Genomic DNA, 13,978 nt, shown 5'->3' on the forward strand with positions numbered 1-13,978 from the left:
ACCTTGTCTATTTCGCTGTTGCAATGATTCATCTCTATGATAACTTTGGGATAATAAACAGACAAACGCAATTTTGCATAGAAATGAACCTAAAAACTGAGACCTTCCGAGAAAGTTACTTTAAGTTGATAGTATACTCGAAAAACATATTTTAAAAATCCCGTCAAACTCTGTGCTAAATTGGATTTCTCCGCTCAGCCGTTTACTGGCTGTCGCTGGTTTACAAGGATTGGAATCTTTGTCCCTATGCTCTTAACACGACCTTTATAACAGGCTATACTTTGACGTCGGTGTCCATGTTAACACTGACTGCAATCAGTGTGGACAGACTCCTCGCGCTGATACTTGGGCTGAGACACAAACAAGTTGTAACTTTAACACGAACGTATGCCGTGGTGATTACTTTTTGGTTTATTTCCACGCTTGCGGGGACATTGTACCTTAAAGATTACAGGATTACTCTGTGGTATGGCTATATTGCCTTACCGTCATGTCTGGTAATTACCACTTTCTCGTATGCAAAAATTGTCCACTCACTTTTTCGCAACCAGAATCAAATACATATTATTCCTCGACAACAACAGCAACTAAATCAATCGGCGCCTTTGAATTTATGTCGATACCGAAAGGCAGTGTACGGTACTCTATGGCTGCAACTGGCATTGGTTATATGTTACGTGCCTTACAGTGTAATGGGTGTGCGGATGAATGGCAAAGTGTCTCCGGCAAACTTTGTTATTCTTGTTTCTTCCGTCACTTGTGTTTATCTTAATTCGGCGATAAATCCTTTTCTTTACTGCTGGAAGATAAGTTCAGTTAGACAAGCGGTAAAGGAGACTATCAAACAGTTCCTTTGCTGTTTATCGACTTAGCACATTGTTCAGTTCGTCTTATTAGACTCCGCGATCCATTCTTTATCTATAAATAAGGTCATTCTATTATTCTCTCAGAATTAGCATCATCTATACACTTACACTAGCTGAAGATGACACATGCCTCACATACCCAAGCCTCACATGAAGATGACGCCTGCCTCCTTCAACTTGTCCCTTCAGTGACCGAGGGCATGTAAGAAAATTTTATATCCGGCTCGTTTCAGGTTCATACACAGCATCGTGAATATCCTTCTCCTCTAGCGTAAAAACTGTGACAGGAGTTAATAATTGTAGCGATATGCCCCCAATGTTTTTCTTTTCTTGAGAATAATTCAGAAGTTCTCCTAAAACTCTAGTCAGGCTTAGAAACTACTCAGTTAAGACGCAGGTTGAAATTAAGAAGGGAGGCAATTTATCCACAGCCTCTCTCAAATTAAGAGAATCTCAAAGTCTTCATCGAGTCCTTGAGTATCTAAAGTGTTTTTAGAAAACAAAGAAATCGTTAAAAAAGGAGATATCCTCATATCTACGCTGTTCATATCATAGTAATACAAAATTATTACTGAACCCTCGCAAATAATACACTTTTTTCTAAGCGAGGCATTTATTCTTGCAGCTGTGGTCGTGTTGCTGAAATTGAAAGGTATCATTGATAATACCCGTGTGCAGAAAAACCTGTTTAAAAAGTAGGCCATGAGAAATCTTAACTAGTAAGGCAAAACGCTCACAGCGTCTATCTTGTACGTAATATTGCAAAATTGTGGTTGAAGCTGCGGCGTGCGTGGACAAATCGGTTTTGAAGCAGGGAAAACGATGTAATTGAAGAAATGCGCGTTGAACGTCTCATCAGTCCATTTAAGGCAAAAAATATTTTAAAACCGTTTTCGAAGCGGGAAAAAGTTTATTAGTAAGGCAATAGGATCTAACTCGTCTCGTGGTGATAATTATACGAAATTTGTTATTAGACCTTAGCGCAACGAAGCAAATGCCTTGAAAACAAAGACATTGGCAAGTGAGGAAACAACACGACACAATTTCTCTCGTGATGATTGCAATGAAAAAACATGTAACTCATAAGGCTTAGTGCAGATAAAAATAACTTTAAAAGCAGACGGGTCATTATAAAAAGGGGCATATATACTCACTTGAAATATTGAATATAACCTTTTAAAATGAAAATTAAAAGAAGACAGTAAAAGACAGGTTCAATTTTTATCTATATCAACTTAAAAATCTAGGAAAACAAAACTTTATTGTACATCTTAGTGAATACACTCACGTCAGATCACGAAACATAGAACAACCAATGGCGGGTGCACTACGCATCTAAAAGGATTTTCAGCGAACTGCTGAATAAACAAGACTTACCGCCACCTGCATGTTAGTCGTAAAAAAGAGGGTACGGGGCTTTTAAGTCCATTAATGACTGGCAGGTTTTTAAAAAGCATCAAAGAGTTAGTCACCTAGAAAACAACAAATAACTCCTTTTTGCTCATTACGTAATACACCATTCACGTGAGGCTACCGGGCAAACAACACAGTTTCCATAGCGACAGGCACTGCCACCGATTATAATTGTTTTAAATCAAGGCAGGCAGACCTCACGCTGCGGCAAAGATCCCATGTTAGATTTTCGATGGTGACATTGAATCGTATCACCCAGAAAGCCATTTTTTAAACCAGTGACAAAGCAACTAGTTAAGATTAAATAGGCTTCCGTAGTACTTAAACTTACAGCGAGCAGTTAGAAGCTGAAAACCGCGGGTAACTAACAATACCGAAAGCACTTAATATCATTTGATCATTAGTAGCGTGCTTATTGTGGTTTCTTCATGTGCACGTGCGTATGTTTGCCGCTTACGTCCAATGCGGTAATTTATGCCTACATAGTTCAGCTAGGAAAAATGTATATTGATATGTTACCAAATTAACACACTTGACACACAGTAACTAACATTTTTTTCATCAGTTTCTGCTCATGGCGCTCATCGCCGACAAATTGACACTAGAATTCCCAAGTCTTCCATCACAATTGACATTTAAACGCTCTTCAGCGAGGTTTTATAGACTACGTCTCTACCAATTTGACAATTTTCTAGATATCTTCTACTTTAAAGTGATCTTAAAAAATAGGCTAAGTGCACAGGAAATCATCGAATCTATTTAATAGAGTAGCTGTGCTCTGGTACAATTTTTCAAAAAAAAAAAAAGAAAAAAAAAGAAAAAAAGAAAAGAAATGAAATACGGACAGTCGGGAAAATGTTACTTAAAATGCCATGTCCATCACAAGGATGAAATGTGAAAATGCTACTTAACGGGCACTGTTTGATGCACAGTTTTTTTTTCCATATTTCACTCTAAAATTCTTCATACTGCTCTTGACGTGTCCTTTATAAAGTGAACATGCTAATTTTCTTTCTTTAAAATATCATGCAGCTTTTAAGTAATATCTGTTCATATGCACCCCGGAACTTTTTCAGTGATCAGGAAGTATTTAAATAAGTCGCTGATTATAAGTGGCGTAATATTCATTCATGTGTCTCTTCAATGGGCAACAAGGACTTTGTAAATCAATGTATATAAAGTCACAGATGTTTTTGTGCTTTTTGTGTTTTTGTTGTTGATCCTTAGCGCTTATTTACAGCAAAGCGTTCATTATTCAATGTCAAGGTCATTTAGCATATTCAAAGAATGAAAATGCCCTTAAACCCAATTTAATAGTATGGGAGCGAAAGGAAGCAAGAAATTAAAAACCTTCAATTTTCAAAATCCCTTGACTGGCAAGATAAATTGTTGTGGGGGATTATTGGCTGTCTTTGAGAACAGAAATTAGTCGTCAGTGTTAATAACTTTAGGAACATTTCCATGCAATTATGACCGCTGATGTCAATTAAGAGTATTTAACGAACTAGCAAATGAAAGGTGCTAAAAGCTTCTTTCCGCCTCGCGTTGCTTCTGACCAGTTCTCAATTACGAACTATTACCGACTTCTTTCGAAGAACTCTGCTCTTTATCTCCCAAACTCATCATATTCCATTTTAACCAGTTATTGTCGATCACTAACAAGCAACGCGTTTTTCTTCCACGGCTTCAAACAGTTCTCATATATCTAGGCCAATATTATCTTTGAGTTCAAAGAACACATGCCTTCTTCAGAACTTACGATCCAATATCGGTTGTCAGCATAAACTCGTTAACTTTCAGTTGTCTTCTTGGTGGAAAATCCCAACAACATTTAACAGAAAACTAATGCCTTCCTGGTATTGTTGACTGTCCTGATTTAACTCGTAGAATGAGCATTTTACGAAAGGGGTAAGGAAAGACAACTTTTATCAGAAGGCGCTATAGCTATAGCCAGTGGAACATTATTAAGGAGATATATAGCCAGGATCTTAGAATGACAGCCCCAGATGTGCATCCTATTTTTAGCGTACTTCCCTTTAAAAGTCTTAATACATCTTCATAATTAGACGCAATGAGGACCGATTGTACACCCACTTTATCCATTTGTTTAATTTTTGGAAAAAATAAAGTAATGACGCAGTCGTAGACATAAATTTACCAATAAAAGAAACCCTCGGGTGAGAAGAAGTCTTAAACTTACCGAAACAGAGAACATGGCGGGACTGAACTTAACGGTTCATGTAAGACAGAAGGAATCATTTGAGGAACTGCTTTGCTCCAGCACATTGAGAAATGGAAATCAGGAATACATACTATACCTCTCAGCAATCAATATTTTTCTTTCCATTACTGCAGTTATAGGTAATGTTCTGATCCTAGTTGCTCTTCGGAAGGACTCTTCCCTTCATCCACCGTCCAAACTCTTGTATCGTTGTCTCGCAACAACTGATCTCTGCGTTGGTCTGATTGTAGAACCTCTCCAAGCTGCCTACTTGATGTCCGTATATAATGAACACTGGGCTCTCTGTCGATACCTACTTGTGACAGTTTATGTAACTGGCTACGGACTTACTTCAATTTCTCTGTTGACTCTCACTGCAATAGCCGTTGACAGACTCATTGCCCTCTTACTGGGGCTTAGATACAAAAAAACTGTAACTTTGAAGCGGATATATCTCATTCTAGCGATCTTTTGGATTGTGTCCTCTATCGCAGCAGGATCGTACGTTATCGATTACCGAATAGTTTTTTGGTGCAGTCGTATATTTACACCAATAGGTTTGATTATCTCTATTGCATCGTATACGAAGATATTCTATACATTAAATCGTCACCAAATGGTAGTTAAAGACCGTTTTCAACACGCTCAGTCGAGCCAAGCAGTCCCACTGAACATGGCGCGATACAGGAAGGCAGTTTACAGTGCATTGTGGGTGCAGCTGGCATTAGTTGCTTGTCATCTACCATACAGCACAGTTGTACTTTTGCTCAATCGTATGAGGTTGCGCAATGCATCTTTAACGTACATGGTTGTTTGGGGAGTAACAGTGACTCTAGTTTTCTTCAACTCATCGTTAAATCCGTTTCTTTACTGTTGGAAGATATGTGAAGTGAGACAAGCAGTAAAGAAGACAATCAGATACGTTTTTCTTTGCCGTAAGCGTTAGTTTACCGTTAGTTTATATCTCTAAAATTCTTCGATAGAGCAATATTCAATAGTGTCGAAAGTAATCCGTAGTTGCATTGGTTTTACTTTCTTTAAATTGAGATTGGCTTAGAAAACTTGCACCTCTCTCTGAACCAATCAGATGCAAAACCAACACCAATCAGGACTTCGTCACCTGCGTTTTCCCGCGCTTTTCCTCTCTTCTGATTGTCCCTCGGATATTGCTTAAGTTTTTTTTATCAGGACTCTTAATCGAAAAGCGCTATATTCAGTAATGAGAATCAGGAAGAAAATAACAAAGATATATCTCCACTCGGAGGCGCGCAAGTAAACTCTCAGATCTTATAAATAACAGGTTTTAAAAATAGATATAGAGCGTGCTTTTAGTGAATAAATTGAGAAGGTTAATACACATGTACGTTCGTAAATAAAGAAAACGTAGGGGTAGGTTTGATCAGATTTAAACATGATTGAACTATAATCAATAAAAGTCAGTGACGACTTCTATCAAAAGCTTAGTTTTTGCAAAATTATGTCAACCAATTTTCCACCTGGTTCCTTAAACCTCAATCATGGTTTTACAGTTATTCTCCCAGTCATGTCATTCTGAACTCAGAGTCTATGTTTTCCAAAAACTTGTCACTATAATGGAAAGAGTTGTCTTTCCGCTAGCAAGGAGAATTATCGCCCTTCGCGTAGAGCATGGTATGGCTATTAGTCAATAAAAGGCGAGAAAGTGAACTCATGTACATGTGTTTTAATGGTTTCAGCTCCATATCACTAAAAAAGACTGTAGGTTAGAAACCACATTTTCAGGGCAATATTCAACTGAATTTGGAGAGATATCTAGGATTTCTTCGGTTTACCTCACCACAGTCTGTTATTGATCTAGAAAATTCGCACCATCCCTCTACCAATCAGCTACAAAAGTAAAACCAATCGTGTGGGCTGTTTGCTTGTTTTTACTTCAAGTTCTTATTAGCTTCGTTTGAGAATTTCCTTCGTCCCGATTAGCGATTGTGATTCCTCTGGTTTGGTTTTTAAGGTTTTTTGTCTGTTTAAGAAATTCAATCGATATCTACTTCATCACAAACTTAGGGTTGGTCTGACCAGAGACAGGTCAGCTCACAGCATTTTCAGACGTTTCCTCTGAGTCAGAAAATTTGCCTTGTAGAGAGACAGAGAGAGAGAGAGAGAGAGGGAGAGAGAGAGAGAGAGAGAGAGAGAGAGAGAGAGAGAGAGAGAGAGAGAGAGAGAGAGAGAGAGAGAGAGAGAGAACAAGATATTTTGTTTCGTTTGGTTGAAAAAAACACTAAAATGGAATCAACAAACAAGAATGAAATGAAAATGAAGAAATTAGCACTTATCGTCAGCACCTACTTGAAAGATTTTGGAATCATTTTTGTAAGATACACAGTCATTTTTTTTAGGTAGAAATCTGGGTGGGGGATCGTAGACGCATTTCATCTAATTTTTGTTCTCATCCGTCGAAACCTTTTCTCCTTTCTATTTCGATTTATTATAATTTACCATGAGAGCTAATTTGATTAAAGGCCTTCATGCTCTGGATAGTTTTTAACAGATTGACCGGGGACCAAGAGAATATCAACAGTTGGCATTCTCTTGCAGAGAACTAATTTACTTTTGTATTTATCACGATATCAATCAGTGCCTACTCCCTTAGCAACATAAAGCCTGCTTAGGAAGTTTTCCTGTCAGTCATTTAACCAAGAGAAAACAATGGGATTAATGTATCGGGGAACAGCGACGAGAATGGTTTTTCTTACTTCGGCAGTAAGAAACTACATTAGGAAACAATAATGCTTTCCGCCCCAATTCAAGCTTAAAATAACTTAAGTGAAATCGACTTACCCCGACTAATGCCCTGATTTTCCCTCTCTGTCCGATGATTTTTTTTTTTGATGTTGCTGATCATTATTCATGATCACACAAAAAATAGTTAATAAGCTTATTCTTTTAAGGATTTCCGGAAATGAAAGGATTTCCAAAACGAAGTTCACTGGTAACTTGCAGATTTCGTAAATTTTGCTTCACGTTTTTCCCCAGAGAAATCAGGAGAAATATCGTTGCTTATGTCGTCAAAACTTGTCCTCAATTTTTTCGACTGATCCGCCAGCTAGAAACTTAGTTGTCATCAGGAATATTTGAGTTGAATTTTACACGCAGTAAGTAAACTACCCGTTAGAAATTTACCTTCTCTTTAGACATTTTTCTCGTTATCATTGCTGTTTTTTTATACTCGTAATTAGTTTTACTTTCCATTTCAAACATTTGTATTTGTTTTCGATGCCACGTTTGATCACCTATTAAAAAAACATGCACATTTTTACTCGAATTTGCTACAATGACACTTTATCATAAATTGAAACTCTACCGTATTCTTCTCCCACAACTCCTCCGTTATTGCGGCGCTGAGGTAAGTCTTGATCTTAGACAAAAAGTAAATAAAGATTTTTCTTTAGGGAAATTATTTGTATTCTCTCTTTGAATATTTGTCGGGGATTTCCTCTAAAATATGACATCTCTAAAACAAATCGAAAATGGCAGCTATTACGGGGCTAATTAAATTCATTGTGTCGCCTTGGAAAATTAATCAATAACGTCTTAACGATCATGCGTTGTTCTTAAAGAGGATTGTGTTTCAGCAGTGCTGCTTCCCGCACCGTAAATTGCTTCTATCCTATACTCTGTCTTTCCACTGATACCATACTGGTATCAGTGGATACTGTCTCCATCCACTTTGAATTGCTTGCAAAGCTCTGACAGTGGTTTCCTTTACTGCCAATCAACTAATGTGCTTCTGGAAATGAGAAATGGTAGTGAAGACGGAGAGCAAACAATGGCTTTCCAAGACTTGCGATGCCCAGTAGGCTTGACGAAAGAAATACACGAACACCTGATTTATCTTTCAGCGTTCAACATTTTCCTCTCCGTAATAGCATGTGTTGGGAATACACTAATTTTAGTTGCCCTTAGCAAAGAATCTTCTCTTCATCTGCCGTCTAAACTTTTGCTTCGTTGTTTAGCGACAACGGACCTGTGTGTTGGGATCATTGTGGAACCTCTTAATATTGCCTATCTAATGACGCTGGTTTACGAGGACTGGCATCTTTGTCGACTCTTAGAAGCCGTATCATTTTTGGTCGGCTTTGTTGTGGCAGCAGCATCCTTATTGACATTGACTGGAATAAGCGTAGATCGACTTCTCGCGCTGTTGCTGGGTTCTAGTTACAAGCAAATTGTAACCTGCATGAGAACTTATGTGGTCATTGTAGCCATTTGGGTGTTTTCCGGTGTTGCCACAGCATCGTACCTAGAGAGTCATCTTATAACTTTTTGGTGCGGGCGTGTAACCATAACATTATGTATCACAATCTCCATCATCTCGTACGCAAAGATCTTTTTTACACTACGGCGGCATCAAATGCGTGTTCATACCACTGTGCAGCAACACCACCAACAGCAGTCAAATCATTATTTTTCCCTAAACATGCTGCGTTACAGAAAGGCAGTGTATAGCGCACTGTGGATTCAGTTGGCATTAGTTGTCTGTTACCTACCATACAGTATCATGACAGTTTTGATTGGTAACAGAAGACCATCTCCTTCGTATTTTCTTGCCTGGTTGACAGCGGTGACTCTGGTTTATTTAAATTCTTCGTTAAACCCGGTTCTTTACTATTGGAAGATAAGTGAAGTTAGACGAGTAGTGAAGGAAATAATAAGAAACGTATTTTGTTCTACTTGAAGTTAGAACAATTTTTTCGTTACCAATTCTCATTCTTTGTAAAATTTGGCGTGACAGTGACAGTAGAAAAAGAAATCTACCTCTATTGGCTGAACTGTGTGTAATTCTGTGGCGGTCACAATTTTCACGGAAAGATCGAAAAGAAACTAACGCTTTATTTTTAAAGGGGCTTTCAAATCCCTAGAAAGATCTATGCTGGGAAGGGTCCTGTGGTGGTCGACGGCCGGAGACTGGTAACAGCCCTGCGCAATGAGTGCGGAGACTGTCTTTACTTGAGCCAAGTGGTCCACCCAGCCGGAAGTTATCCCTGTTTCCTTAACATGAAGCGACTAGGAGTATCATTAATCCCCCCTGGGTGAGATGCTGGTCCTTTAAAAGCCGGTAAACCCCCCCCCCCCCTCTTCCCAGCATTTTATCAGATCTCCCTAATTCTTTTAAGGATTTCCAAAACGAAGTTCACTGGTAACTTGCAGATTTCGTAAATTTTGCTTCACGTTATTTCCCGGAGAAATCAGGAGAAATATCGTTGCTTATGTCGTCAAAACTTGTCCTCAATTTTTTCGACTGATCCGCCAGCTAGAAACTTAGTTGTCATCAGGAATATTTGAGTTGAATTTTACACGCAGTAAGTAAACTACCCGTTAGAAATTTACCTTCTCTTTAGACATTTTTCTCGTTATCATTGCTGTTTTTTTATACTCGTAATTAGTTTTACTTTCCATTTCAAACATTTGTATTTGTTTTCGATGCCACGTTTGATCACCTTTTAAAAAAAACATACACATTTTACTCGAATTTGCTACAATGACACTTTATCATAAATTGAAACTCTACCGTATTCTTCTACCACAACTCCTCCGTTATTGCAGCACTGAGGTAAGTCTTGATCTTAGACAAAAAGTAAATAAAGATTTTTCTTTAGGGGAATTATTTGTATTCTCTCTTTGAATATTTGTCGGGGATTTCCTCAAAAATATGACATCTCTAAAACAAATCGAAAATGGCAGCTGTTACGGGGCTAATTAAATTCAATGTGTCGCCTTGGAAAATTAATCAATAGTGTCTTAACGATCTTGGGTTGTTCTTAAGGAGGATTGTGTTTCAGCAGTGCTGCTTCCCGCACCGTAAATTGCTTCTATCCTATACTCTGTTTTTTTCCACTGATATCATACTGGTATCAGTGGATACTGTCTCCATCCACTTTGAATTGCTTGCAAAGCTCTGACAGTGGTTTCCTTTACTGCCAATCAACTAATGTGCTTCTGGAAATGAGAAATGGTAGTGAAGACGGAGGGCAAACAATGGCTTTTCAAGACTTGCGATGCCCAGTAGGCTTGACGAAAGAAATACACGAACACCTGATTTATCTTTCAGCGTTCAACATTTTCCTCTCCGTAATAGCATGTGTTGGGAATACACTAATTTTAGTTGCCCTTAGCAAAGAATCTTCTCTTCATCTGCCGTCTAAACTTTTGCTTCGTTGTTTAGCGACAACGGACCTGTGTGTTGGGATCATTGTGGAACCTCTTAATATTGCCTATCTAATGACGCTGGTTTACGAGGACTGGCATCTTTGTCGATTCTTAGAAGCCGTGTCATTTTTGGTCGGCTATGTTGTGGCAGCAGTATCTTTACTAACATTGACTGGAATAAGCGTAGATCGACTTCTCGCGCTGTTGCTGGGTTCTAGTTACAAGCAAATTGTAACTTGCAAGAGAACTTATGTGGTCATTGCAGCCATTTGGGTGTTTTCCGGTGTTGCCACAGCATCGTACCTAGAGAGTCATCTTATAACTTTTTGGTGCGGGCGTGTAACCATAGCATTATGTGTCACAATCTCCATCATCTCGTACACAATGATCTTTTTTACACTACGGCGGCATCAAATGCGTGTTCATACCACTGTGCAGCAACACCACCAACAGCAGTCAAATCATTATTTTTCCCTAAACATGCTGCGTTACAGAAAGGCAGTGTATAGCGCACTGTGGATTCAGTTGGCATTAGTTGTCTGTTACCTACCATACAGTATCATGACAGTTTTGATTGGTAACAGAAGACCATCTCCTTCGTATTTTCTTGCCTGGTTGACAACGGTGACTCTGGTTTATTTAAATTCTTCGTTAAATCCGGTTCTTTACTGTTGGAAGATAAGTGAAGTTAGACGAGTAGTGAAGGAAATAATAAGAAACGTATTTTGTTCTACTTGAAGTTAGAACAATTTTTTCGTTACCAATTCTCATTCTTTGTAAAATTTGGCGTGACAGTGACAGTAGAAAAAGAAATCTACCTCTATTGGCTGAACTGTGTGTAATTCTGTGGCGGTCACAATTTTCACGGAAGGGTCGAAAAGAAACTAACGCTTTATTTTTAAAGGGGCTTTCGAATCCCCAGAAAGATCTATATTAGGAAGGGTCCTGTGGTGGTCGACGGCCGGAGACTGGTAACAGCCCTGCGCAATGAGTTTGGAGACTGTCTTTACTTGAGCCAAGTGGTCCACCTAGCCGGAAGTTATCCCTGTTTCCTTAGCATGAAGCGACAAGGAGTATCATTAATCCCCCCTGGGTGGGATGCTGGTCCTTTGAAAGCCGGTAACCCCCCCCCCCCCCCTTTCCCAGCATTTTATCAGATCTCACTAACAATTCGCCGGCCACCCATTTGTACTCCTGGGTAAAAAGAGGCACTGTGAGACTAAACTGCGTGTTTTGCCCGAGAACACAACACACTGATCCAGCCGGAGCCCAGACCTCTTGACCCGGAGTCTAGTCCACTAAACACAGTGAGTGTGGAGTATCAATATTTAATTCCCAAGTTTTCAATTTTTGTCTTCCGATTCCTTTTCATCATTTGAAAAAAAAAAAAATAAATAAAATAGAAATTAAACAAGGTTACGGATGGAACAATGATTTTGAACTCATTCTCCTTCTGTTATCTTTTCAACTCTTCCCATTTCGCTTTTTTTAGCTCTTATCCCTTTCTGCTGCCATGCATTTCTCCAGAGCGGTTGCGTGACGATATACTCAATTACTTACCACCTGGCGCCCGTATTCTAATGAGCGCCCCTATTGAGTAAGCACCCTCATTCAAAGAAGTGCCCCTATTCCAATAAACACCCCTAATCTGTTTCAGAAAAGCAATGTTAGAGTACCTGCACATTGAGATCTGGCTTGTGTTGCTGGCGGTCTGCGATTTTGGGGGCGGAGAGAAAAATGAAAACCGGCGATTTTTCATTTTCCTCTCAAAATCGCAGACCGCCAGCAACGCAGGCTAATTGAGATCAGCCTTGATCCATCTTCCTTTATTGCTTCCTAAAAGCCCTACGATAAAGAATTATTATGTCTACGTGAGTGCACATTTACGCCTACGTGAGTGCACATTTCCTTCATATGAAAGATCCCGTCTTAAAATTTAGACTATTGCTTCGCTAGTCGTTTTAGCTAAGAAGGATCCAGAGACAGGGAATTCGTTTTCCAGTATAGCTCACTCGTAAATACATTAAAGCTTTGTTCCTCATTCTGCTGTTTCTCATGCTAAACCTTTATTTTTTTCATTCCGCTGTAATTTTCATCTTTAACTTTGCTTTGGTTTTGTCTCTCTTTTGCAAATGAGCCGATCAAATCCCGAAGGATTCGTTACTCTGGTTTCTCCATTGGCTTTTTGCGTAATTCAATATCTTTATTTCAGTACCGTGAAGTCCTTTTCTGGTGATTGTCACGCAGCATTGGAACGCGTTACATTTTGAAATCACGCGACGATCGTAATAAGTGTACTGCTAGAAGGGAGTTGCTGACCATCTTTAAACTCCGCATTTCACAATGATAATGAAAATTTCTTTTCCTTGCTATTTAATGTTTTCATTCTTCATGGATTCTGCGACTAAATCCCGAACAATAGCTTAACGTATTTAGCGCCCCCCGGGAGAATGGGCCCGTGATCGTCGAAATGTGTGATCGGCACCAAGCAATTAGTTTGTCTCACAGTTTAAAATTTTGGTATTGGTGGTCATTGCCCGCAATCGGTAAGTCTCCAGTCGTGTATTCTAGTCTAGGTGAGTTACTAAACGAACAAAACGTCTTTCAATCTGTCTTTGACGTATTTTAGAAACGAACTCATTGACTGTGTCTCGAAGGTCAGTTTGTGGAAAACCATTTCAAACTAACGTTTATAGAGGGAAGTTCATACTGTTGGCCGCCGGTGTGGTTTAGCGATACATATTGAGCGACTTCTTCTTTAGTGTTCCTGTTTTGTACTCTGTACTTAGTGCTGACTTTTACCTCTCCGTCTTTCATGCTTGTTCGGTTTTTGCAAGAACAATTTTGCCGCGCTCCGAATGCTTGAGAGCTTTTTTGAATCTCAAAGGCGTACGTTTATTTGCTACTTTCGGATATAAACTCGCTCAGTGAGGCTTTTTTTATTCTGTTTCAGCTGGCACAGGTCTTAAAACGAAGGATTTTGTCGTGGTCAGGAAAGTCCAGACGAACGCAGTCCACCAGCAAAGACTCTTAGTGAAACAAATGTGGTGACGATGGAAGTTCTATTTCCTCTCAGTTCACTTTATCAATCGATAAGTACCAAACCAACCTTTTGATTTTATCCACCAACAGTTGAAATAGATGACCCGGGAAATACCTTTTGAGGACTCTCTAGCTATTTACCTGACAGAATATTTATGTGGATGACATCTTTTCTGGAGGATGCACTTTTTAAATTACATATACACGCTGCTAACCCTCGAAACACTAAGAGTGACTAGCATCAAATTTC

The 13,978-nt window shown here is 39.1% G+C and overlaps 3 protein-coding genes across 3 annotated transcripts; all 3 read left to right on the forward strand.

Moving 5' to 3' along the window:
* Positions 1 to 206: 206 nt before the first annotated feature.
* LOC113682469 (adenosine receptor A3-like) lies at positions 207 to 6,170 on the forward strand. The gene has a single exon (XM_089211986.1). The coding sequence runs from the start codon at positions 4,493 to 4,495 to the stop codon at positions 5,444 to 5,446; it is 954 nt and encodes a 317-aa protein (XP_089068112.1). The 5' UTR covers positions 207 to 4,492; the 3' UTR covers positions 5,447 to 6,170.
* Positions 6,171 to 7,890: 1,720 nt separating this feature from the next.
* On the forward strand, positions 7,891 to 10,006 carry LOC149042811 (histamine H2 receptor-like). Its single transcript, XM_089211988.1, has one exon. The coding sequence runs from the start codon at positions 8,273 to 8,275 to the stop codon at positions 9,212 to 9,214; it is 942 nt and encodes a 313-aa protein (XP_089068114.1). The 5' UTR covers positions 7,891 to 8,272; the 3' UTR covers positions 9,215 to 10,006.
* An 18-nt stretch (positions 10,007 to 10,024) lies between these two features.
* LOC149042812 (melanocyte-stimulating hormone receptor-like) lies at positions 10,025 to 12,117 on the forward strand. The gene has a single exon (XM_089211987.1). The coding sequence runs from the start codon at positions 10,483 to 10,485 to the stop codon at positions 11,422 to 11,424; it is 942 nt and encodes a 313-aa protein (XP_089068113.1). The 5' UTR covers positions 10,025 to 10,482; the 3' UTR covers positions 11,425 to 12,117.
* Positions 12,118 to 13,978: the final 1,861 nt, after the last annotated feature.

This window comes from Pocillopora damicornis, chromosome 7, assembly GCF_964200805.1.
Source record: "Pocillopora damicornis chromosome 7, jaPocDami1.2, whole genome shotgun sequence".
NCBI lineage: Eukaryota > Metazoa > Cnidaria > Anthozoa > Scleractinia > Pocilloporidae > Pocillopora > Pocillopora damicornis.